Source organism: Triturus cristatus, chromosome 3_1 (genome assembly GCF_964204655.1).
Source record: "Triturus cristatus chromosome 3_1, aTriCri1.1, whole genome shotgun sequence".
NCBI classification, from domain to species: Eukaryota; Metazoa; Chordata; class Amphibia; order Caudata; family Salamandridae; genus Triturus; species Triturus cristatus.
This window is the reverse complement of record NC_140583.1, coordinates 291,020,530-291,048,489: the sequence shown is the minus strand read 5'-3', so window position 1 is coordinate 291,048,489 and position 27,960 is coordinate 291,020,530. Positions and strand designations below refer to the sequence as shown.

General features: G+C 44.8%; 1 protein-coding gene across 4 annotated transcripts in view; it reads right to left on the bottom strand.

The window, feature by feature from the left end:
• Nucleotides 1-27,960, bottom strand: part of NPTN (neuroplastin) — a 541,091-nt gene that overhangs the window by 151,673 nt on the left and 361,458 nt on the right. For all 4 annotated transcript variants that reach the window (XM_085643906.1, XM_085643904.1, XM_085643907.1 and 1 more), the window contains one exon: nt 13,396-13,529. In XM_085643906.1, coding sequence (XP_085500032.1) covers nt 13,396-13,529 — 134 coding nt within the window. The remainder of the gene's footprint in view (nt 1-13,395; nt 13,530-27,960) is intronic.

Here is a 27,960-nt window from a genome sequence, read left to right as displayed (position 1 = left end):
AGTCACGCTTATAGTAGGCCTGAGATAGCCCCATGTGCAGGGTGCAGTATTTAAGAAAAGTAGGGCATGTGTTTTTGAGTTCTACATGTCCTAGTAGCGAAAAACTGCTACTTTCTTCTCACTACAGCATCCCTGTCTCTCCAATAGGTTGGCATTGGAGCAGCCATGTATAACTTCCAATTGAGAGCAGAGAAAATTTGATTCTCTGGACACAATTTAAAAACACATCGGTCCCTAGAAAACACGTCTGGGTGACAGTGGGGCTTTTTGCATTCCCACTAGACGGTCACACACAAAGGGAGGTGAGGTGTGCCCTGCATATCCGGATGCCAATCACCAGGCTGGTGGGTCTTCCTGAGCTAGAGTGAGAGGTAGGACCTGACATTTTTACTTGAATAGGGCTGGCCTGTCCCCACAAAAAGAGCTGCATACTCCTGTGTAGTGTGTCTGGAGCCAGAACCAGGAAGGACAGGGTCTAGTCATTTTTTAAAGCCTCCCAACTTCAAAGGCTAAAATCGGTATAAGAAATTAACCCCTGTCAACATGTCGTCAGAACACTTCTAGACTGTGGACATTATGCCAGGAAAAAAGAGCGGTTGTGCTGCCAGGAGCGACTGCCACTTTGCCGATTGCTTTGCTGTGCTGACCTGCTGCATGTTGCTTCTTACCTGCGAGTGAGAGGACTGGACTTTACTCTCTACATCCTGTATATCTCCAAGGTACTCCAAGGGCTTGTTTGGGCTTGTCTCTTGTTAATGAAGTCTCAGGGATATCAAAGACTTCACCTGCACCTTGCTACCAGCACCGGGGCTCCTCTGCTGCGAGTCCTGCTCTGTCAAGTGGTGCCAAATCCAGTCCTGGGCCCTTAGAAGTGAGTGAGTGAGTGTGCTGCAACCCAAGAAACCAACGCATCGACCTTGAAGCGTCGCTCGGAGCCGGGGCATTACCTGCAAAATGAACACATTGATACTGCCAGCAACGAAGCCGTGGATACCGCTCGGTGAGTGCGCATTGCAACAAACACGACATACAACACAGCCCGACTTCGTAGACGCAGCACCTCCTAATTACCGCTGCTGAGCGAGTCGTGGACAATGCATTACTGACGCCTGCGACGCCCTGTCCCGACTTCATCCCATTCCCTGTGTGGCGCGGCTGCTAACCGACACATCGCCTTCAGCTCAGTGGTTCGACATTGATGCCTCAGAACAGTCACCATGCGCTTTAGACATTGACGCATCATCGACTTTGCCTGACTTCTGTAGCGACGAAACCCCACTTGAGCATCGACACATCCAAGGTACTGTCAGCGGGACTAGTGTATCCTAACAGCACTACGTCGCGGTTGGACCAAACTTTTGGATTTGCCCTGATCAAGTGCAACCAGACACCGCCAGTTGGAGCTATTGACTTCTAAGCACTGCATTTTGATTTAATCTTGCAAAATTCATGTCTTAACTTGTGTATGTTGGATTTTTGTTGTTTTAGTCTGATTTTAGTCCGATAAATATTGGCTATTTTTCTAAACTGGTGTGGAGTACTTTTGTGATGTTTCACGGTGTTACTGTGTATGTGTGCACAAACACTTAACACATTACCTCCTTAGTTTAGCATGACTGCTCTGTGCCAAACTACCAAAGGGTGACCGCAGGTAAACTTTTAGTGTGTAATACACTTGACCTGACTAGGACTGTGGAACCTGCTTGGACAGGGTGCATTCCTCAGCCAACCAGAAACTCAATTCCTAATAGCCACCAAGATAAGTGTAACCACGCTTACGCTTTCTGTACATCTCAGATTGTTTCCTCAGAATAGCCTTTTAGAGCATCTTACGCTTGTGTACGTTCGAGCTTGTAAACGTTTTACATATCGTCCGAACCTATTGGAACGCTGCCCCATATTTGGCTTGGTAAAGATTTGCCCTTTATACTTCGTATTCTCTTCAGAATACTAGCATACATCAGCACCACACATACGTCCATGCATACAGCATCACCGCGTAACAGTGCTTCACTGACATTTTCCTCAAACAACCTCTTTTGTTAACAATATTTCACGGAGTCCTTCCTCATCACGTGATTGCTTTTGTTAACTGTAGCATGCACATGTATTTTGCCGCTGCCAGTGTTTAGTTTCCTACAGGCTTCCTTTTCTTGTGCACGTTTGCGTGAGTCTTCGGTTTTCATAGCGTGCCTCATTTATAGACATTAATTTCCTGCTGCAGTTTTCTCTAATGGGTTCCTTTGCTCCAAATTGTTGTTTTTATTTCAAGCAAGCTTTAGTCAATTCATTGTAACAACCAACATACTGCTGATATGCAAATTATCATCTTTTACATTTTTTGTACGATTTATTCAACCACTGACTACAGTACATTTCAAAATATTCGCTCCTATGGCCAATCATCAGATGTTCAACCAACCATGTTTCTTTTGCAAAATCCAGAACATAAAACTTGCCTTAGAGTAAATGGCACCACTTGCTTGAGAATTAACTAAAGGCAATTGATGTAAATGAATAAACACCAGATAGAACTCAATCAAATCAGCAAGCCTCTGTAAAGAGCAACACTGTCACCCCTAGGGGCATCTGGGTGCTGGGTCTCCGTTGAAGAGCCAGGACTGGATTCTCATTCTGAAGTCTGCCAAGCGAGGGGGTTGTGCGGAGCTGGAGGGAAAGGTTGTTCCAGGTCTTGGCAGCAATGTAGGTGAAGGAGTGGCCACTGCTGCGGCTGTGACGGATGCAAGTGTGTGTGTAGGAGGGCGTGTGAAGAGGAGCGCAGGTGTCTAGATATTGAAGTTGAGTTGATGGTTGATATAGGCAGGTCCTAGGCCGTGGAGGGATTTGGCTTACTTGTGCGTGAGGATCTTGAACTGGCATCTCTTCTGTATGGGGAGCTAGTGGAGGTCTCTCAGGTGGGAGGCGGTGAGGGTTCGTTCATGGAGGTCCAGGATGCGTCTGGCTGCAGTGTTCTGTATCGTCTGGAGTCTTCTGAGGAGCTGGGTGGAGATGCCGGCTTAGAGGGCGTTGCCGTAGTCGAAGTTGATGACGAGGGCCTGAGTGATGGTCTTTCGGGCGTTGGGTGGGATCCATCTGAAGATTCTGCGGAGCATGCGAAGTGTGTGGAAGCAGGAGGAGGAGAGTGCTTGGACTTGTCGTTTCATGGTCAGTTGGCTGTTGAGGATCATGCAGAGGTTGCATGAATTGTCAGTCGGTGTAGGTCCGAGTTCTGCAGGCCACCAACTGTTCAGTGTTCAGTATGGGTTGTGTACACTGAAGCAGTTAAATGCTTAGAAAAGCACTTTATAGAAGAGCCAATTGTTATTCTGGAGCATCATAGTTTCTTTAAAAGGAAAAAATTTAAGGAGGTGTTGGAAGGTGATTTATTAGTAGATGTAGGTAGGTACCTACAGCTAGTAATAACACCACAATCATAAATAAGGTCCAGTCAGGTTTCAATAAATTAGTCCTTGCTGAACCTTTGGTAGCTTGGCTCACGAGCAGTCAGGCTTAACTTAGGAGACAGGCGTGTAAAGCTTTTAATATCATGAACAATAAATGAGTAAAATAACACACAATAACAATCCAACACCAATTTATAACAATAGGAAGGAATATGCTACTTACCAGTATGCATCTGTTCTTGGCATGTAGAGCTGCAGATCTACACAATGTGCATAGATCGCCATCTGGTGTTGGGCCTGGATGTTTGCACTTGTTTTTGTCTTGGAAAGTCTTTGGAAGTCACAAGGTATGTGACTCCTCCTTTGGATTATAGTGCGCATGGGCATAGGTTCCATCCTCAGATTGTTTTTCGCCAGCAGGGAAATGATGGAGCTTAGTAATACACAGGAAAGATGCCCATGTGTGTTGTATCTAAGTAAGATGATACTGGAACAGATGAAGGTAGCCGGGGAGGCAGGTGGGTGTGTGTAGATCTGCAGCTCTACATGCCAAGAACAGATGCATACTGGTCAGTAGCATATTCCGTTCGAGGCATATGAGCTGCAGATTACACACTGTGCATAGATTGTAAAGCAGTATCCACCCTTAGCGGTGACCACCAGTATCTGTTGCAGTAGTTTGAAATAGTGTTGAGTACAGCCTGGCCCACACTAGCCTGTTTAGTTTGCACATCAACACAGTAGTGTTTTGTGAATGTGTGCGGTGTAGACCATGTAGCTGCTCTGCAGATATCATCTAAGGGAATGTTGCCTAGAAATACCATTGAAGCCCCCATCTTTCGTGTAGAGTGGGCTTTAGGAGGAACAGATAATGTACGTTTTGCTTTATGGTAACAAATCTGTATGCATTTGACAATTCACCTAGCTATCCCAGTTTTTGATATGGGGTTGCCCTTGGGTGGTGGTGAGAAAGACACAAATAGTTGTTTGGTCTTACGAAAGGGTTCTGTTCTCTCTATGTAGTATAGTAGTGCTCTTTTGACATCTAAGGTGTGAAGAGCTCTTTCTGCGACTGTTTGTGGCTGCGAGAAGAATACAGGCAGCTCTACAGATTGATTGAGGTGAAAGGGAGAAATGACTTTAGGGAGGAATTTAGGATTAGTTCGGAGAACAACTTTATTAAGATGCATCCGTAAAAAGGGTTCTTGAATGGTTAGTGCTTGTAGTTCACTAACTCTTCGTAGAGAAGTAATGGCAACAAGGAAAGCAGTTTTCCAGGTTAAAAATTGTAGCTCACATTTGTGTAGGGGTTCGAATGGAGGACCCATTAGTCTTGTGAGAACGATGTTCAAATTCCACACAGGGGAAGGTGGTACTCTGGGGGTAATTATCCTTTTGAGTCCTTCCATAAAGGCCTTTATGGCAGGTAGCCTGAAAAGTGAGAGCTGTTGTCTATTTTGCAGATATGCTGCTATGGCAGCAAGATGCAATCTGATACAGGTATAGGCTAGGTTGCATCTTTGGAGGTGTAGTAAGTAGCCCATGACGTGTTGGATAGATACATCTAGGGGATTAGTGTTGTTGTTATGGCCGTATACTACGAATCTTTTCCACTTGGCTGCATAGCATGCTCTAGTTGTAAGTCTTCTAGCTTCTTTGATGACGTTCATACAGTCAGGAGGGAGGTTAAGGTAACCTAATTCTAGGATTTCAGGAGCCAGATCGCTAGGTTGAGCTGAGCTGGGTCTGGGTGTTGGATCTCTCCATGGTTCTGGGTTAAGAGGCGTGGAGAGAGGTGTAGTCTTTGGTGTGGAACTACTGAGAGTTCCAGCAGTGTGGTGTACCATGGCTGTCTGGCCCAAGTTGGAGCAACTAGGAGGAGCGTTAATGAGTGTTGCTGTAGTTTGCGCACCACTAGTGGAATGAGTGGGAGAGGCGGAAAAGCGTACGCAAATCTGCCTGACCAGTTCATCCATATCGCATTGCCTTTGGACAATGGGTGAGGATACCTGGCGGCGAAGTTTGGGCATTTGGCGTTTTCTTGGGTGGCGAAGAGGTCTATCTGTGGTTGCCCCCAAGTCTGAAAAAACGGTTGAAGAACTTGTGGATGAAGTTCCCACTCGTGAATTTGTTCTGTTTGACGACTTAAGAGGTCGGCTATTGTGTTTTGGACTCCTGGGACATGTTGGGCTAGGAGAAAAATGTTCTGAGGTATAGCCCACCTCCATATGCTCTGTGCAAGGTGAGAGAGCTGCAGAGAGTGTGTCCCTCCTTGTTTCTGAATGTGATACATGGCTGTCATGTTGTCGGTGTGGACTAAGACAGTCTTGCCTGATGTATGTTTTTGAAATGCTTTTAAGGCTAGGAATATCGCTAGTAACTCCAAATGGTTGATGTGGAGTAACTTTTGTGGAGGTGTCCATCTGCCCTGCATGGTGTGATGTAGTAGGTGACTCCCCAGCCGGAGAGCGATGCGTCCGCTGTCATGACTATTTGAGGAACTGGCTCGAACAGTCGCCCTTTGGAAAGGTTCTTGGTGTTCCACCACTGCAGAGAGCGATGTGTACGACCGTCTACCAACACCAGATCTGTTAGCTGACCTTGTGCCTGGTTCCATTGGCATGCTAAGCACTCTTGGAGGGGACGCATCTGGAGTCTTGCATGAGGCACTATGAATATGCAAGAGGCCATCATTCCTATGAGTTGCATGAACACTCGAGCTGGAAGAGAGTGTTTCAGTTGGAATCTGGTGAGAAGAGCCTGAATGCTCGCTATCCTGGCGGGACTGGGATAGGCGAGTTATCTTGCGGTGTTTATGGTGGCACCGATGTATTGTTAAGTGTGGGACGGTTGAGCTGGGACTTGGCGTGATTTATTGTGAATCCCAGGTTGTGAAGTTGTTGAATAGTGGCGTGAGTGTGTTGTACACACTGATGGTAAGATTTGGCTTTTATGAGCCAGTCGGCTAGGTATGGGAAGACATGTATGTTTTGTCTTGTTAGATGTGCTGCCACTACTGCTAGGCACTTGGTGAACACTCTTGGTGCTGTGGTAACTCCGAATGGGAGCACCTTGAATTGATAGTGCTGACCGTCCACTACGAAGCTTAGATATATTCTGTGAGCACTGTGAATGGGAATGTGGAAATAGGCATCCTTGAGGTCTAGAGAAGCAAGGAAGTCGCCCTGGGAAAGGAGAGGGAGGACCTGCTGAAGTGTGACCATGTGGAAATGGTCTGAATGTATGTATATGTTTAGAGGCCTGAGGTCTAAAATAGGCCTTGGAGATCCGTCCTTTTTTGGTATGAGAAAATAGAGGGAGTAATCCCCCTTGTTTTGTTGGTGCAGGGGAACTGGTTTTATTGCACTCTTTTGTAGGAGGGAGATTACCTCCTGCTTTAAAAGTGACAGATGTTGTTGTGACATTGGACGGTGTTTGGGTGGGATGTTTGGGGGGGGGTAGATGTTAGTGCGAGACAGTAGCCTGATTGAATTATTTCGTGGACCCACCTGTCTGAAGTGATGTTTATCCAGTCAGGGAGAAATTGGTGGAGTCTTCCGCCAACTGGAGTGGAATAGTCAGGAGGAAGTGGAGGGAAGTCATGGGGTAGGTGTGGCGGCAGAGCGGGAGTTGTTATTTTTGCCTCTGCCATTGCAGTTATTCCCCCTGTAACCACCCCTTTGGTAACCTCAAGCAAAGGTGGATTGTGCTGGAACTTTGTAAGAGGTGGAGGGGCTAACAGAGGAGGGAGGGAGGAGGGAAGAGGGAAGAGGAGGGAAGAGCAAGAGGGAAGAGGAAGAGGAGGAAGGAAGAAGAAGAGGAAGAGGAGGAAGGAAGAAGAAGAGGAGGAGGAGAAGGGATCCTTAATGGAGAGGTGGCAAAGTCTCTCTTCTTCGGTGGTAGACCAGGTGCAGGCATGTGTAGTGGTCTCTTTTTGATACTGAGCATTAAATGGCCAGTCTTAGGATACTTTGTGTAGGATCTGGTCGAGAGGGGGAGGAAGGGAGAAGGAGGAAGGGAGAAGGAGGAAGGGAGAAGGAGGAAGGGAGAAGGAGGAAGGGAGAAGGAGGAAGGGAGAAGGAGGAAGGGAGAAGGAGGAAGAGAAGGAGGAGGAGAAGGAGGAAGGGAGAAGGAGAAATAGGAGGAGAAGGAGAAGGAGAAGGAGAAATAGGAGGAGAAGGAGAAGGAGAAATAGGAGGAGAAGGAGAAGGAGAAATAGGAGGAGAAGGAGGAGGAAGAGGAAGAGGAAGAGGAAGAGGAAGAGGAGGAGGACGACTTGAGGAGGAGGAGGAGGAGGACGACTTGAGGAGGAGGAGGAAGAGGAGGAGGAAGAAGAAGAAGAGAAGGGATACTTAATGGAGAGGTGGCAAAGTCTCTCTTCTTCGGTGGTGGACCAGGTGAAGGTATGTGTAGTGGTCTCTTTTTGATACTGAGCATTAAATGGCCAGTCTTAGGAGGAGAAGGAGGAAGAAGAGAAGGGATACTTAATGGAGAGGTGGCAAAGTCTCTCTTCTTCGGTGGTGGACCAGGTGAAGGTATGTGTAGTGGTCTCTTTTTGATACTGAGCATTAAATGGCCAGTCTTAGGATCCTTCATTAGAGTCTTTTGTGTAGGATCTGGTCAAAACAGTTCATCTGTGGGAGACAGATCCGTCAGTGCCGAGGGCTTCGGTGCCGTAAGTTTTTAGGGCGTTGTCTCGGTAGCGGTTCTAGGCTTGGAACCGTGTATTTTAGCAGTGTCTTTTTTAGTTGGAGCTGGAAGCTGTTTTTTCGGTTCCGAGGTCTTCGGTTTAGAAGTATGGGGGCCTTTCGGCGGGAGGCTTTTAGTCGGCTCCGAGGGTGTTGTCGGTGCCGAAGAACTGGTGCTAGCCTTCGACGGAGAGTGCTTCAATGTGGGAGCAGCGGTCGGCGTGGATGAGGTTGAAGACGCCTTTTTCTTCGGTGCCGGAGTTGGATTGTCGGTACAGAGGGTAGGCTGACTCGAGCCCGAGTCGCCTAAAGGCTTAGCAAGCTTCTTTAGCGGGCCCGAGGGCGGGGCATGGGAAGCTGTGTCTCGGCGTGCACATGGGCCCGAAGGTGGGGGTGGGACCGAAGCCTTTTTCGACAGTGTCGAGGGGATGGGTGAGTCGGGGTCGACGTCTGTACTCACGGCCCTTTGAGCTGGAGTGATGTCTTCGACGTCGGAATCGTCTGCTTCGGAGGCGCTGATGATTGTTTTCTCGACTCGACCCTGCTCCGGAACATAGACGCCCTCTTGAAAGATGTAGTCGGGGATCGAAGATGACGAGAGTGCCATTGTTCTCCGAGCTGGTCGGTCCCGGGTGTCTTTTTGGAGCGGAAGGAGGCATAAGCTGGACAGTCTCTGGCCTCGTGCTCCGGTGAGAGACAGAGGTTGCACATCTAATGTAGGTCGGTGTGGGGAAACTTCGACCCACATCGAGGACACTTTTTAAATGGCGTCCTTTCCATGAGCCGGAGATGAGGCACTGGTAGGCCCGAAGGCCTTCATCGACAACCGGAATCGAAGTCTTCGAGTTGAAAGGCGCTTGTGGTTGGAAACGCGATCGAAAACAATACCGTCGAGATGGGAAGGTTTGCGCGTCGAAGAGAAACCGTTAACGGTTCCGAGCTGGAACGCGAGAACACATCCGAGTCCACTGGCGGAAAAAAACAATCAGATGATGGAACCGATGCCCATGCGCACTATGATCCAAAGGAGGAGTCACATACCTCGTGACTTCCAAAGACTTTCCAAGACAAAAACAAGTGCAAACATCCGGGCCCAACACCAGATGGCGATCTATGCACAGTGTGTAATCTGCAGCTCATATGCCTCGAACATATGTTTATGTTTAAAATGAAACCAAAAAACAAAGATCTATTGTAGGGAACTGTAGATATGACCTTTTAAAGATTAAATATAAAAATGTGCTTTTTAGTGCTTAAAAGCATAAAGCCCAACAGGAAACATCTGTTCGCACTTGACGGGAATCAAGTCAAAGTTTCAGGCAGACTGCAATAGAGCGCGGGTCGGATACATTGGGTGGTTGGAGCTGGTCAAAATTTTACCTTCACACGTAAGACACTTTTTTTCGTTCTTTTTTCCATGACGTCGAGCAAATCTCCTCGGCAAGCCGGGCTGCAGACTGACAACTAATGCATGCTTCAACGCAATGGCTCTGTGATTCCTGGAAGTCTTGGTTCTCATCACCGACTGCTTACAGTTCGAGCTTTCAGCGAGGCAAACTCCAATTGCAGGCCAAGTCGTGGTTCAAGGTCGCTGGCTTAACGCTCGTCATCGAGGTCGGTCAACTTATGGAGCTTTTTGACAAAATTTGTCCAAATATTTCCAAACTTCTGGATCTTCTTTCAGAAGGTTTCCTTTGGGTCTTTGAGAGTCCACAACACCGGCTAAGGGTCCAGAAGCTCTGAGTTGCCTCTTGGAGGATTGGGACTACAGTTCCCACAATGCACCTACTCATTCTTTAAAGTCCAGGTGAAGCTGGTCAGCGGGGCTTGTCTTGATGGAGTTGACACAGGTGAATTATTAAAGCTCTTTTCTACCTGCTGCTTTCAAGGAGTCCACTCATTAATCCTTTGAAGCAAGGCAAAGTCTTTTGTGAAGCCCGGAGTCAGCAGCAGGTACAGTCCTTTAGAGTGCAGTCCTCTAATGGTGCAGTCCAGAGGTTCAGCAGGGCAGTCATTCTTCTCTTTATGTTTTTAGGTAGGGATCATAGTCGATTGGCAGCTCTCCCATATTTATTCAAGTTTCTGAGATGGCAAGGGTGGGGGGAAACCCTGACCAATGGGGTGCAGAGTGCCACCCTCTGTGATGACAACTTCTTTAGACGTTTGGCATATTTTTGTCCCAGAAAGCAATTTTAGAAAAAATCCAAAATGGAGAAAATCTCTCCTGGAGGTTAAAGTCTGTCTAACCTAACCAACAGGTGTGGCTCACTTTTCCCTACATTCCCCTTCTAGCCCCTTGCTTATTGAATTACAGGGGCTTTCATCTGGCTGGTGGTGAAGGAAGTGGGGGTCGACCTGGTTCCTGTCCTAACTGTCTTTCTCCCTTTGAGACCAGTTTGGCTACCCAGGTACCTGTTCTAGTTCCTGCAGATCTCCTTTTACCAGATGGTCTCTTTCTCATCCCAAGCCACTTTACACCTCATTGAGGAACCTAGCTCAGCCTGTCCAAGCATGGCAAATCAAAAAAGGATGCTACAGGGCTGATTTTAGGAAACGTCAGGAAAGCAGTTATAAAACTTCTTTCCTGTAATAGATCTAATAAATCCAACCATGGCAAATTGCTGGATTTATTGTAACTATTATTTTCATACTTCGTATTATATTTCTAGCTCACTCCTGTCAAAAGACATGCTTTATTAAAAGTTTAATAAAGTCTTCCGACATTACCCTATGGAGCTAGCAATCTACAATGTGGAAAAAACAAAATTGGATGGTCTGCCCTCATTGGGGCATATAAAGAGCCTCGAGTCTTGTCCCTGCTTATTATCAAAACAGACCCTACATTTGGGGCACCTAGGGTAGACCTTAGTGGTGGTTTATATGTAAAAATAAGGTAGTTTAAGATTGTGGAAGCACTTTAAATTCCAAAGTCAAATTTGGGCATAGTTTTATTTTAAAAGCACCCTGCAAAGCAGGGCTGCCTTTCAGATGACAGAAGACACCACAGCAGTGCACACTAAAGTGCATTAAATTCACTGGGGTCTCTAAACCTACATGCTCTACCATATACTAAGGACTTACAGGTAGGATGTCAGAACCAATTGTGATTACACCTAATTACCATATACCTTTTAAACAGAGCACCGGCCCTGGGCCTGGTTAGCAGAACTCAGGGCACAATCAGAGTCAATAACCACCAGTATCAGTCAAAACAAATGGGGGTGATCAGGGCAAAAAGGATGACTTTCTCACACAAGCAGTGTACTGAATAATATTGGACTCATATTATGCATTTTGTGAACTTATTGATGCAGTTTATATTTAATTATGCTTCAAAAAAGATACAAGAACATTTATAAGCATGCAAGAATCCTTTGCTGGGAGAAAAATTTGACATTGCTAAGAGCACTGAACGTTCAAGTATTTCTTCCAAAGCTTTAGCCAGTGACACTGTGGATAGTGTTGGGTGGTGTGTTCTATTTAATTGAAAGTAACATTTAACACAAATAAGGGGTTTACCTATGTTATTGATAAGGTTAAAATAACGAATCACATAGGCAGCAGCCCAGCATTCCTAACTGTTAGCAAACTTTGTTTTAAATGCAAGAAGTGTATGCAAGAGTTTGTAGAATACTAATGCATTAAAAGTGAAATGTTTAGGGGAGATTTAATTGGAAAATCTTGTGTTAACTGCAGACAAATGTATGGATGATTGTTCAGTTGACAATATTAAAGAATCATTGGGAATGGTACGTATAAATGATGTAATGATTACATTTTAGCTAGGATCCCCTATTCCTATCTTTTGAATATTTTTTATGACTGCAAATTTTCTGATAAGGAGATAACTAAAATGGATGTCAATCCTAAAGTGTGTGAAGTACTGGATATAATTATGCGAGGATATTTTTGAAATACTTTACATTTCAAGGTCTGTAAGATGATAACCAAGGTGTATGTTGCTGTAAAGGTAAGAGCCACTTTGAGTGGCAAGAATTAGCTTGTCTTGCTCTAATATTGATATCAGGCAGTGGCTATCCCATAATTCTTGGAGATATGCCTTCAAACCTTCGTGTTTGATACTAAAGATGGATGTGTAAGGGGATTTGAGCATACCATTAGATTACCAGAAGGTGTAATGTCTCTTAAACATACAGTCAAACAAATATCACTGATTGTCCGAGAAAACTTAAATTACTCAATAAATTAGTAAGGAATCATAGAACCAACTAACCTTCAGCTGTGGTAACTGCTAAAAACAGCTCTGAAGACAACTGTTTGTGTGAGGATTTGAAATTACTTAATAAATGTATAATGCTTGATCATCTCCTGACACGTATTCACACAACGCAAGCTGCCATCAATTTTCTTTCTTTGATTGAAATCTGCCTATCATTAGGTTGCTTTGCCTGGTCTGTCTAGAATTTTGACAAACTTTGTTACACCTTTTGGTGCTTTTGTACTCACCCATCTAGTTGGCAAGGGACATTATCTCTGCCATCCTGACAGACTACCAGCCTTCAAATTTACAGATGACTGTCACCCCATTAGTCATCCTTGTATATTGAAAGGAAGTGCCACATGCTGGTTCCTTTCAATGTACGAAGTGTTTGCTGGATGACTGCTGTCTGTTTTGTCTTCCATTCACAAACCTTTTCTGAATATTTGTTTCCTAAAACGAACTCCTAAAACGGGTGTTTGTTTCTGAAAACAAAAAACGAATTACTGCCACAGCCCTAGAGTTTTCTCCCAGGGGGTGGGGTCATTTCTTTTTCTACCCCTCACCAAAAAGGTTTTCCTGGCTGTGACAAACAGGGCATTACACCAGCCCCTCTGGGACAGGAGGAGTAATGTCCTTCACTCTGACAGAGGAAAACCTAAGGTCTGCCCATCTCTTTATGAGACAGGCAGAGTAAGTATTTTTGGTGGGCAGGGTACTCTAAAGCATTTACAATTGAGACCCCTGTCGCCAAACTCAAAAACAGGCCTTTGTTTTTTGGGGAAAAAACGATATGAGTGTAAAAAATTTAAAGTAGGCATTGTGTAGCAGTTCAATGTTCAAATCGATTTGTATCACTGGATAAAAAAAAAAGTAAAATAGGACTGACAAAAATAAAAAAGAAAAGCACCTTTTTTATCAAAATGGCTGCCGATTTAATAAAGAAAAAGTTTGCTACAAAAGGTTTGCCAACCCTTATCCTAGAAGTAGAGTATAATTTGAGCACATCGCTTTATCAAGTGCCAGGCGTTCCCGCAAAACAACTATTTTTTTAGTTCATAGTTTGAAGAAAAGTAGTACTCACCAAAGGCACACCATCCACCACTTTCAGCCAGGTCCATTCAGGGTGGGGGTACCCTGCAGATTTGCAATAAAGTAGAGCATCCTGTCCTTCATGCTTGTTTTCACTCTTCTTATGGCCGGTAATGTCAGGAGCAGCTGTAAAGAGAGAAATAAAGTACTAAAAGAGATCACAGACAAACTAAATTATTGCCATACTGTTAGATACAGGCCTTGACGAGAAAAAGGTGGTGAAAGGCAAAGCTTTGTTTGATGCCAAAGCATGTTGAATAGTTAATCTTCAAACAACCTGAAAATATATGGGTTATCTTCTCTACTGTAGGATGTGTATTTACCAGTAAATAAGCTTCATATCTTCCAGAATCTACTTTATCAATCTACTTATCAATCTACTTCAAGATGCTACTGGCAAGTACTTTGTTCAGTTAGTATGCTGTTGATGCTTACATGTGCTCTTCGATTTATTTTCTCGGTATGTGCAGCAATCTAATATGCCTCTGCCACTGACTACAGCATTTGGATCTTTCTGCTTGGACCTTCAGTTAGAAAGATTGTAGTCAACGGATCTGCAGCATGTTACTGCTAAATGGGATGGGGGTCTGTCTGCAACAAATCACTGCACATTTAAGTTTGGGGCATAGCTCTGTAGCAGTCATGGGTTTACATTATTGCCTATTGTTAGTACCATACCACTTGCTTATAAGGTACCAAGTTGTTTATAACCTCCACCATCTCTGGATTTTCTTAGATACTCAAGAATAGTGATATTTGTGTATATGTGTTGGATCCAGGAACACATTTTAAATGTGAACATTTTAAAGCTTGGAAAACGTTTAGTATAGCCATGTGCACATAGGAAACAACATTTTCTGTATTTATTTCCATCACTTCATTTGGACGAAGCATCACTAGAAAGCCTGAAGCATCACTAGAAAGCCTATTTTAAAAAAAAATAATCACCAAATAGGGAACAGTGATCTTTTTCTTCGACTTTCTTATGACTGAAATGTGAAACAATCACTTTCAGATTCCAGAAGATACACTTTAATATCATGCATAATAGGTCCAGCAAGCCAGTTAATTTCTCTCCATTTACTGCGCATGGCTTCCTAAACAGTTTGTGTTTTCCAGGGCAATATTTATTGCAGTTCCATTACAAGACTTGTGGTATTCGTCGAAGTCCAAGGGTGTCTGCTTGAAAACCCTATAGTTCTTTTGGGAAAGAGGATCGATTTTTTTTGCAGTTTCCCTACAACCGTTTCTTCAGTTATTATGCTAGCTCTCTTTCAGCAACACCCTCTGGGGTGAGAAAAAGTCTTCGAAGGAGAGGCAAGACATTGCACAGTCATTCGTCTGCTGAATCGAACCACAGTAGACTGATGTATATTGCAGGAATTTACATACATGGAGTTGGTCTGCGGGCTGAACAGGGCTAGCTGAGAAACAGAGTTCTGGGTTGTTATAGAGTTCTGGCTCAAATATAACAGGGGGGAAAAAAATCTAGTTTCAGCCTTAGCATGGCTGTGGGGTAATGAGTATGGAACGAATGTCCAACTACGACAGTTCTGGGACTTAACTTCAGCAAAGGAACGGACGACAAGATAAGGATACAAACATTTCCAAAAGGGGTGCATACTCTTAATCCACAGAACATTAACCTGCGCACACCTCTCCAGGCGACATCATCTCATTATGTGAGGTAACAAATAGAAATGCTAGAAATGTAATTACTAATCCATCTTCCCCACTTGTCCAGGCATCACTATAAGCAAGACCCCAACCTACACCAAAGTTAAGCACCGGACTAAAGTCCTCTTAGAACCCAACATGGACACATAATATATGCTGTCCTTCATAAACTCCATAAAGAGGTGCCAGATCAAAAAATAAAAAGTACCCGAAAATATTTCATTCCTTGGAATAAAACCTGCTTCCAATTGTAAACTAATTCAGTGACCAGGAATAGATACAAACTGTTTGCATCTAATTCCATGGCACCTGCAACAAATGCAGGCACATGACTAATTGTGAAGGAAAGAGCACCAAACATTGGTCACTTGCTTACATGTGCCACGTTTACTGACCCAGGTATGGTAATGCTATGGTACCATTGAGATTGCAGACGTTTCCGGTTTCTCATCAGAAACCTTGAAACATAAGAGGTGTTGTACAGAAGATATTGAAAAAGGGATGCATGCACTACAGATCAAGTGATAAGTGTAGCAGAGCATCTAGTTCATGCCTATTGTCGAGCATAAGCTGTGCCTCCTATCACCGACATACCTTTTGGATTACAAGGGCATGGCAGAAAAAACATTTGTTACATTATTGTCCTGCTGTGTCAGGGGGTAAAATCTTTGATTAGGACAAACCTGCTTGATGTTTCCGACCCACGCACCAACGCGGTCAGCGTCAAATTGGACCTAGGTCCCAATCTATGGTGACAACTGACTATCACTGGCACTTTACGCTTCTAGACAATATTTCTACTTAAAACTTTAACAAATCATCTGTCTAGGTCATCCCATTTGATTTTTGTCATTTTGGTGACATTTTGTTTATTAAAGTTTACTGTATTTTTCTAATTCGGCTTGGGATTTTTATTGTGATTCATTTTAACTACATAAATACTTTACACATTGCCCTAGGTTAAGCATGTCTGCTGTGTACCATATCTATCATTGGATTGAGCTCAAGTTAATTTAGAGACTTTGAGGATTCACCATGAAAAGGATTGCGATGATTTCTTGAGGAGGGTAGTCACTCCCATAATTAATAATCCAATTGCTAATCTTCGGCACAATAAAATATGACAAATTCTTTGTTGGATGACTCAGGAGCTCACCTGGTTGTCCTCAAGGGGCAAAGAAAGTGGTCCTCAAAGTTGCAAGTATTAGATCTAGTTCCAAAATGATGCCTGTCATCAAGCTCTATCCTGATTGAGATGGACAAAACTACCACAAGTATTATTTAAACACAAGAAGAGAAAAAATCCAACTTTTTATAAAGAGAAGGACAGATAATATGGCACTAGATTCTGCATCAGTAATTAAACACTATGGCAGGCTACTTCGTGTGCCTTCAGAAATCCAAAGCAGACAAGTTCAGCAGATGTTCGCAGTAGATGCACAAGATCATACTTAACAATAGGTTTTAATCGGTCTTCACTGCTTGGTATCTTCACATCTAAGCTTGTACACCACAGAAACGTACAGAAAGTCAGGACAACATGTCTAGATACCTCAGATCAAACTGCAAATCAACACCTTTTAACAGATTAGTGCAAGACATTTCCTTCATATCTTCTACTGGTTTCTTGTCCAAGTTTATAAGCAACCTGAAACACTGGCACGGCGCACAAATTCCTATTGCTTCCAACAATCAAGCAGGACTCAATGATTCGATGGTTGTTTTATACTCTACTAAATAATACATAATAATAATAATAGTAATGTTTAAAGGTTTTGCAGTAAGCAATTATATTTAGGCATTATAAGCATACAAAAGAAATAAATAAAAAGTACTGACTTAAGTTAGCCTGACCATCGATGCCATGTTAAAGATTTATATCGTAACATTGAAAGGCCTGTTTATCAGGCAGAGTTGTTCTGCACGTGTTTTTCTTTCCACTGCAGATCCTGTAGCTTTTCAGAAGCTTTCTATTAGTTTGCGATGATAGTGAGGTTCTCACCAGGAGGAGAGGAGACAACAGGAAGGATGATTCATGGGAAGAACTGTCTTAACCACTAAATGTGACCAAATAAACTTTAAGGACATGTTTCTGTGGCTCATTGGGAAGATGTGAGAAACTGGAGAGTTAGCCTATTCCCAGGAGTTTACTGAAGTATTATTGCATCTTATGAACGTATAATGTAAAACTTGCTTCAATTTTCAATTGCATGTGTTTGTATTAGTAGGAGGAACTTTTCTCACTTACATGTTCTGGAGCTCCATCTTTGGGTTTCTTGAGACCAGTGAGACCATATCTCTCTTTTTAAGACATTTCTTTGAGCAATTTTTCCCAGTTTCCTTAGATTCCTGCTGATTTATTGCTGAGAATACTTTCTTGCTTGACATTTTCATTTTGTTTGCTGTGCAAAGTGCAAAGGCTTTATGCTTATGCATTTATTGTCTCACCAGAACTCTTTATTAGATTTTCTGGACTGACACCTTATTCTATTTCATTGTACTATAATTTAGATTTGGGAAATTCCTTTATAGAACATGTCTGCTGTATTATTTCAATTTTATTAGTCATACTTACCAATACAGTATTTCACCTTATGTTGAAACATCAATTACTGGATTAAATTCATTTTTTCATGCTGATGCATAAAAGACTAATGCGTATTGAATAAATAATGAATCTAAAGAATTGATTAATAAAACCCTTTAACTCACACAAAACCTCTTTACTGACTGTACTAAAGTCTTTAATAATTTGATCTTTTATATGGTTTTAATGTAGATAATTGCTTCTTTCAACTTCTCTTTATCGATGAACAAAGGTCCATACAATCAATGGCGGGGTTATTTAATGGTTACACCCAAAGATTAAGATATAGAAAACCCTACTCAGTCAAGTGGTGGTTCCTCACTCAGTTCAGATATTGCTCACTCGTACTAAAACCCAATATTTGACGAACAGCAGGCTTACGAAATATGAACGATTTATTCTTGCAGCTGATAACGTGGTTTTAAGACTATATCAAACTATCAATCCAGCTACATTGTGATCATTACCTGAAAATGAAATAGATGGTGATGAGGTTGAACATGACTGCCTTGAAGTTACGGATTTATGCACCAAGCCAATACCAGACATTAAAAATGGAACTCTTGATGAGGCGACAATGTCATTTTTGTGGATGGCTCATGTTTGAGAAATAACTAGTTGAGTTTCAGAGCAGCTTATACTGTTTGTACAATGGAGGAAGTATTAGAAGCCTCCTGAAATTGTGGTGTTACCTCTGCACAACCGGCAGAATGAATTGCCCTTACACAAGCTTGACTAAATTTACAGATAGTCAGAATGGCTTTGGTGTGGTCCATGACTTTTGGAAGCAGCGGCCACAGAGGAAATTCATTCATGACTTCATCTGGATCATTGATCTGAAATGGGTAATATGTGATGAAACTGTTGATAGCTTTACAGTTGCCACAAGAGATTGCTGTAGCCCACAGAAGTGGTGATGACTGTAACAAACAATACGCCGAGAAGTTGCTCACTATTGTGGCATGCACATTTTACAGAGAATATACAACTGAATCAGATGAGGACACCACCATTTTAATGCTGTTGTCAATAGCTAATCAATGGGAGAAAATCAAAAGGTTACAAGAGGAAGTTTCAGAGGCAGAACAGCAAGGATGGATCACAGCAGGCTGTTTTAAAAATGTCAATGATATTTGGGTTTCAGCGGATGGAAGATCTGTGTTGCTAGATAGCCTGTTCACCATGACATGACATGCAATGGTTAGATTGTTTAGACAGGACAGGTTTAATCCCCAATTTAGAGCTCTAGCTGAGGAACTATGCCACAGATATGTGACAATCAGCAGAACACTGTAGGGAGAAGGACTCCGGTAACACTGAGTCACATAGGAAGATCCAGAGGACCCTTTAACAGGATACATTTGGACTTTGTCGAGATTAACGTTTGTAACGGACTGAGATATCCCCTCGTTATGGATGCATTTTCTCCCAATGGGTGGACACCTACCCAAAATGGACAAATGACAGTCTCACTGTAGCCAGACTGCTGTTACGAGAACTCATTCCGCAGTTCGGATTTACAGATTCTCTGGGGTCACATCAAGAGACCCATTTTAATAATGTCTTTAGAATGGTGCGTGTGGCACTTCAGGTGGAACACAGATTGCATTGTAGTTACCTTCCTGAAACTTCGGGTATAGTTGAACAGCTGAATGGAACGCTGAAGTAACGTTTGGCCAAAGTCTGCGCATCTACTACACTGAAATGGCCAGATGCTTTACCATTAGGCACTCCTGGTGGGAGGACTGGATTATCAACCCAAGAGATACTCCTGGGAAGTGGTATGAGACTGCCTGCTGTGCCTGCGAATGCACATACTCGACTACTGCAAAGGGTTAGCTGATGTGGTGCGTTTAGTCTCACCAGGTTGGAGCTGCAACGGCTACTCTGAATCAGGAGCAATGCCACAATCCTAACCCTGGAAACTGGGACCGCGCATCGCCGTAGCAGATTGGAATCATTCAGCACGAGCCGCACAGTCAGAGATTACACAAGTTATCCAACTTCCGGGAATGGATCCCTAATACACAGTCTAGACACAGCAGAGATGTAAGCACCATACAGCGAGCAACAGGAGGACTAATTTGAGACATGTTGGGAATCCTCATGATTTGAAATACACTCCCCACAGAGAGCCTAATAGAACCATCCTTCTTAAAGACAAGCGGACACTTCTAGAGCGACTCATTTAGGTTTTCCGCAGATGCAAATATGCCTGAGATCTAGTAGAACAAGCAGATCGCCAGGAAACAGACCATTAGGAAACATTTTCCCGTGCTTGAATTACTTGTTTTGTTGAGCATAAATCCGGACAATAGCAAGATTCCCCAACCCTTCGCCTGTATTATAAATACATTAAAACAAATGGTCCTGATGAAGATGGAGACCAATAATACTATCTATTCAAACGTACGTCGGCCAGAAAGTGTGACACCCCAGACATCAAAAGAACGATGGATTTAACCCAGATCTCTTGACTGGGGGAGAATGTCTGCATTGTCAGCATTCCGTCCATCATTTGTTGGTTGTAACGCTTTTCGCCCTAAGTGGGATGGGTATGCCCAGACGTGGGTCCCGTGCTCACTACGCCACTGGAGTCAAGCTATCCTGGCTGATGACGGCTGATAGCCAGAATCCGGTCCTAGGATGCTTGATTCCAGTCCAGGGAAGACATGGCTTGGCAGTTCGGGCTGGACTGTTCCCATGAGGCACAGGGTCAAGACTGATTTGCATATGGCCATGTCTGAACTGGGGTGACGTAGTGGGCAAAAGAACGACGGATTTAACCCAGATCTCTTGACTGGGGGAGAATGTCTGCATTGTCAGCATTCCGTCCATCATTTGTTTGTTGTAACGCTTTTCGCCCTAAGTGGGATGGGTATGCCCAGACGTGGGTCCCGTGCTCACTACGCCACTGGAGTCAAGCTATCCTGGCTGATGACGGCTGATAGCCAGAAACCGGTCCTAGGATGCTTGATTCCGGTCCAGGGAAGACATGGCTTGGCAGTTCGGGCTGGACTGTTCCCATGAGGCACAGGGTCAAGACTGATTTGCATATGGCCATGTCTCAACTGGGATGGCGTAGTGGGCAAAAGAACGATGGATTTAACCCAGATCTCTTGACTGGGGGAGAATGTCTGCATTGTCAGCATTCCGTCCATCATTTGTTTGTTGTAACCCCAGACATCTCCACAGCAGCTGAGGCTGGATGTTGTCACCCCGCTTGTTACCAACTGCGCATGCAGTGTGGGTCTGGAGCGAGGAATGAAAGCGTATAGTATGCTAGTGACATGAGTGTAAGTTTTATGAATGAGGTGTGAGTGTAGGGGAATGTTTCTTTTTCTGAATACTTCAAGTTTCGCAATATGAATTTCACTGGTACAAGTTCTTTGTAAATCAAAATGTTAAAATAGAAAAGAAATTATATAATGTTAATTTTTGAATCATGATATAAAGAAATGTAATGTTGTGTTGTTAATTTCCAAATTTTGATAAAAATGAAAAAAGTAAAAAAAAAGAAAATATGAATTAACAGTAGACACAAGTTGTTGTGTGGGATCAATATTATTGGAGCATTGTATAAACCAAAGTTGAAGAAATATAGGTCGTGTGGGAGGTTGCTTTTGCAAATCTGAACTGGGTTTAGATCAAAAAGCACGTTTGAAAATCCTGCCTGGAGCAGAGGTGGAAAGGCCCTTACAAGGTGATCCTGGGAACCTGGTATTGGGGTATGTGAATGTTCAAGCATGTTCGGTCCATAGACAGTTGATTTTTATAGTGATTCGGTTCCCACAGGCTGCATGGCCACAACACTTTCTGAGCCGGGGTGGCGTCACATAACACATACACTTACTGCACCTGGAATGTGAGGGGCATGGGCTCTGTCCATAAAAGGCACCGTATTTTGGCACAACTCAATAGAAGAAAGGTTGCAATAGCATAGTTACAAGAAACCCACCTTAATGTTAACGAGGTAGCCAAACTGCAGAAGAAGTGGAGGGGACAACTGTTTGCTACTAAGTATTCGGCTTTCTCAAGGGGGGCGGCGGTGTGGATGCGTAGCAGTGTCCCTTTCAGACTCCTAGAGCAGAAGATAGACACCAGCGGCAGATATGTGTTGCTTCATGGACTGTTAGATGGGACTCATGTGGTCATGGGTAGTATATATGCGCCGAATACTGAGCAAGATAAGTACCTAACTACACTGAGCGCGGCGTTGGCGGATTGGGCTGAGTATCCTTGGGTGATAGGAGGCGACTTTAATGCCGTGTTGAACGTCGAGCTGGACAGGTCCCACCCCCCATTGCACGCTACGGAAAGCAAAAAACAAGCAGAGGCACTTGGGAGATGGGCGGAGGGTTGGGATCTTCGTGATGCATGGCGGGCTAAACATCCGGAACACAGGGAGTACTCTTTTTACTCACCACCACACAGGCTACACACACGGATTGATCGGTTCCTCTGTTCCGACGCCTTGTTGGGATCCATTACTTCTGTACTCCATATGGGTAAAACCCTATCGGACCATAACCCGGTGGAAGTAACTATGCGTTGGGGTAAGATTCCCACTCCAATCCCGACTTGGAAACTGCAGCCCAATATGCTGGAGGACCCGGTCTTCCACCGCGCCCTGTCGGAGGCGATCGATCATTATTTTTTGGAAAATGCAGGCTCTGCTAGTAATCGCCGGACGGAATGGGATGCCTTTAAAACGGTCATCAGGGGAGTAGCAATAAGCACTCAGATAGGAGTTAGAATTGCTTTAATAGAACGGCTCACGAAGCTAGAGGGTACATTGGCGGCACTGGAAGGGAGGGCCCTGGGGGCTGGTGAACAAGCGACACAATTGGGGGAGGCCCACATACAATACGCTGCACTGCTTGAGGAACTACGCGTCGTTGATCACCGGCTGTATATACAGAAACACACACAAGCAGACCGGTCGGGCCGCTGCTGGCACGGTTGGTTCGTAATGCCCCCCCCTCCAGCACCCATATTGGAGATCCGGAACGGTGAGTGTACTGTGGTAGACACGCAATTAGATATCAATAATGCGTTCAGGGACTATTACGAACGACTCTATGGTCCACCTCCTGGACTTACCGGCATTGATTTTGAGCCTTTTTTTGGCGGCCTGCACCTACCGCAACTTACACGGCAGCAACAAGACGAGTTACGGAGGCCGATAACTGGGGCGGAAATTCGGCAGGCGATTAAAGCTCTACCGCGTAATAAAGCTCCAGGGAGTGATGGCTTACCAGCCGAAATTTATGCGGTGTATGCCGACCTGTTGATTCCCCGCTTACAACGTATCTATCAAGAGGCGTTGGAACTGGGTGGGCTCCCTGCTTCCGCCCTGCAGGTGTTAGTGGTCTCCTTACTAAAGCCGGAGAGGGACGGTTTGCATCTCTTGAATTACAGGCCGCTTTCGCTTCTGAATACGGACTATAAGATCCTGAGCAAAATATTGGCCACCCGTCTCGGGCAGTATATTTCTACATTGATACATAATGATCAGTGTGGGTTTGTCCCTGGTAGAAATACGGCACTTAATCTTAGACGACTCCATCGGGTCATGTTGGGCACACTTGGCACAGGTACAAACGAGGGATGCATATCACTTGATCTGCGACAAGCATTCGAAACCTTGCGTTGGGACTATATGTTCTATGCCCTTGCTCGGTTTGGTGTCCCAGATGAATATATAGCGTGGGTTCGCCTATTATATACTAAACCCACTGCACGGGCGCGTACCGGTCAGCATATCTCACGACAATATGCAGTGGCTCGGGGAACCAGGCAGGGTTGCCCCTTGTCGCCGTTGTTGTTTATTCTGGCTCTCGAACCACTTCTGCACCGACTCCGGGTTTTTGCAGCCTGTAGGGGCATAATGCGGTGTCGCACATCCCACGCGGTCTCAGCGTACGCAGATGATCTTATTCTTTATCTTCGAGATATGGAGGTTGACCAACACCCAATGCCTTCCATATTTAAGATGTTTCAGGACCTTTCTGGGCTGGCTATTAATGCCGATAAGTCGTATGCGTATTTTTTTGATGCACCGGCGCGGAGTGGTCCCTTTCAATTCGGCCCCTGGACGTTTCAAATAGCACCTGTTACTTTCAAATACCTTGGAATACAGATTTATCGAGATACCACGGACCTCTTGGATGGCAATTTAATGCGCGCGATTGCTGTGCTCAAGTCCCGAATCCAATTCTGGGTTTCACTGCCCCTTTCGGTGGCGGGCAGAGTGGCCATCACAAAAATGGTGCTGTTGCTGCGGCTCCTTTATTATTTCACAAATCAACCTATCCTTATCCCTGCGAAGATCTTTAAAGTGTTGAACTCCCTGGTGATAGACCTGGTGTGGGGCACTGGGAGAAGGCGTATTAGCCCAGCGAAATTGCAATTACCAACGAAACAGGGAGGGATGGGAGTACCAGATTTACGTGCTTATTGTTATGCTAGCCAGTTGCAGTGGCTAGCTTACTGGCTTGCAGGACGTAATTTGAATGAACTGGATATGTCACCGTGCGACAGGGACAAGGGGATTATTCACAGGCTCTTACTACCGCAGGCCCCCCTGCCGGCATCGACGCCCCACTTATTGAAATTAGCTATTACTTACTGGAGAAATGCGGTGCGATACACGGGACGGGCGGTGCCATATGCCCCCACTATCCTGTTGCTGGGTATTCCTACACGATCGGGATTGACTACTAGCCGTGCTCTGCGGGTGTGGGAGGATGCGGGAGTCACTACGATTGGAGAGTTTTACTCGGAGGGTGTCCTGATACCGCATGAAACGTTCGTACGCTTACACGGTGTCCCCGACACAATGTTCCTCTTACATGCCCACATATCCAGATATATACGCATCACATGGCCGCCGGGTGATACTGAACAAACCATGAGTGCCTTACTTACCATGCAATACCTAATGGGACGTGGAGCGCGACTAACCAAATGGCTCGCCCACAGCATTCGCACTGACACGGCGATCTCCGTGCGAATAGTGCGCGACAAGTGGGAAGCAGATGTAGGCCGGGAGTTTACAGTTAAGGAATGGGAGACTATAGTGGGGTACCCCGGGAAGGTGTCTCGCAATCCTAGATTTAAATGTATCCAGTTGATGTTGCTACACAGAGCTTATTTAACACCGCGCAGATTGCACACTATGTATCCAGGAGCGAGTGATACCTGCCCGCGCTGTTCTGCACCCAATGCGGGATTGATACACATGGTGTGGGATTGCCCCCGACTAAGGTACTACTGGGTGACAGTATGCAAACTAACAGCGGGTGTAACTTCGGTGTGCCATACAGGCACCTTGGAATATTGCATACTGGGATTAGGACTTCGGGGAAAGAAGGGTAACCCTGCCTCCCGTTTTGTTAACCTTGCGCTACTGCTGGCTAAAAGAGCCATAACCGCACGGTGGAAGGCTGCTAGGGCCCCGTCCCTACAGGACTGGCATGCAGAAATGATGAAGTGGGGAAGGGCTGAAGGGGCTGAACTGCATAGAGAGGAGTTTAGGGGGCTCAGAAAAACACCTATCTCGTTGAGCTGGAATGCAATGCTGGAGGACTATGCTGCTATAGATATATTCTCCTGTTAGGGTGTACCGTTGTGGTGGTTTGAGGGGCTGGACCACTATTGTGCGCCACAGGGGCTCCATACATTATCCATGGGTAGCCACCCTGTATGATTCACAAGACGGCGCAATGTGGCATGAGTCCAATTGTGGGCATGTGTACAGGCTACTATCGCTACTGGTGCCGGACATGCGGGGAGGGGAGGGCAGGGTGGGGTACAGTTTTTTCTTTATATTTTAGTTGGGTTATTGGCAATGTATTGTGCATTGATAGATTTGAGTACTCGGGGTAGGCTGTAATTGGACACTGGATGAGGGACAAAAAGCTGGAAGCATTCGCACTGGTTTGCAATAGGAGATTCAATTGCAAAGGTTAAATTACTCACATGATGCTTCGACACTGTAACTGTGTATTCTACTATGCTGTCTGAGACTGTATGTCATTATGCCACGTATGATTATGATATCGTATCATGTTTTGTTGTTTCTTTGAATGGTTGTGTAAAATCAATAAAAAACAGATTTAAAAAAAAAAAAAAAATACAAGGTGATCCTGATCACCAACACTGCTGTGAAATGTGCTGGGATATCTAACTGGGAGCATGCTTCCCACATTGAAAAAGTGAGGTGTTCGTTTGAAGAAGTTGTGATCTTAGAGCCAAGTCAGAAGCTACCTGTATTCATATGTCCTAAAGAATTAGAGGGGGTGAAGTACAGCATAATTCATCACCTGTACAAGTCCCAGAAATCCCACAAAGTTGTGTTGAAGTATCCATTGAGAATGGAGAACTGAAAGTAAAGGAGCTGTTGAACTGCCACCAGAGCAAATGAACAATCCTGGTGAAGGAACAAGCGTGAGGAGAAAAAGACACCTATGGAGATGGGAATGGCCAAGTAGTAAGACAAATGAGATCTAGTGTGTCCGTTGAATGCATACTACAAACCATATTTAAAGAAACAGAATCCAGTGGTATAAGCAAGTCAGAAGATGATCAACAGACACCAAGGAGATCCAAGTGAGCGAGAGTAACATTCTGTAAGTATTCTGCACCTGTGTGCACTTACTAGACAGAGAACGTGCCTAATGCAACAGATGAACAAGTTACTTACCTTCGGTAATGCCTTATCTGGTAGAGACTCTCTAGCTGCAGATTTTTTACCTTAGAATTTCTCCCAGGCATCTCCATGTGGTATCATCGCTATCCTCCGCACCGGAAATTACATGTGCCCTGCCTACATAGGCGCCACCCAGCATACTGATGTCAGTTTCTTTTTGTGATTTTCCACGCCAGAAGTGCGGTGCCACGAAGAATACTGACCACTGGTGTGGAAAACTAGTGCCCTGAAAGGAAAGGGGGTGGGAGGGGGGGGGGTGGAAGAGAAATATAGGTAAGACAAGGAATCTGCAGCTAGATAGAATTTTTCACCAGTTAAGGCGTTACTAAAAGGTAAGTAACTTGTTCATCTGATAGACTTCTAGTTGCAGGTTACTTACCTTAGATTAAGATACCCAATCAAAACCTTCCTGGAAGTGAACCTGTGAAACAGTTCTACACTAAAATGTCCTGCAGGACCGAGCTGGCAAAGTGCCCATCAAGACGGACCTGACTGTCCAGGCAGTAGTGCTTGGTGAAAGTGTGAAGAGAAGCCCACATTGCTGCCTAACAGAAGTCCAGGATTGGGTCATTGCAAGCTAATTAAGTGGTTGCAGCCTTAGCTCTGGTGGAATGAGCATACAAACACCCAAGGGGTTGCTTCTTGGTTAGTGCATAGCAGATTTGAATGCAGAGCATGATCCATTGGGAAATAATCAGTTTCTGCACAGCCTTCTCCTTCTTGGCTCCAACATACCCCACGAAGAGTTGTTTTCCCACTCGGAACTCTTTTGTGCGGTCAAGGTACAACAACAGAGCTCTTTTTGGATTCAGTCAATGGAGTCGCTCCTCTTACCTGGATAGATGTGGCGGAGCATAAACGGTAGGAAGGGGGTGATGAACTGGCCTACATGAAAGCACATGACACTTTTGGTAGGAAGGAAGCTCTAGTACTAAGAACCAGCTTCTCTAGGAAGATGGTTAGGTACGGAGGCTTAGATGAGAAAGCCTAGAGCTAACCGCTCCCCCTGGCAGATATTGCCACTAGGAAGGCCTTCTTGACGGTAAGGAGCCTGAGAGGACAGTTGTGCAGTGGCTCAAAGGAAGCACGCAATCGGAAAGCTGAGTAGGAGATTGAGGTCCCACTGAGGCGTGATAAAGGGCAAAGAAGGAAATATGCTGGAGACCTATTTACAACAGGAGATTTGAACAAGCATGGCTGATCTTACAACTGCAGAAAGGCTGAGATGGCAGAAAGATAGCCCTTTAAGATGTCTGAAGCAGAGCCCTGCCGGGCAAGAGACAGAATGAATAGATGGACCTGAGAAAGGGGAGAAGAAAGCGGGTCAACGTGCTGTCCTGAACACTATGTCACAAACTTACCCCAGCAGCAGGCGTACACAGTCTTGGAGTGATGCCTGATTGCCAAGACAATATTGAAGACTTCAGGCAGAAGGTCAAAAGCTGTCAACTGTTCCTGCTCAATCTCCATGCATGAAGGTAGAATGTTGACTGGTCGGGTGGAGAACCTTCCCCTGCTGCCGTGACACAAGATTCTCCCAAAGGGCCAGACTGATCAGAGGACCGATGACCATACTCAAC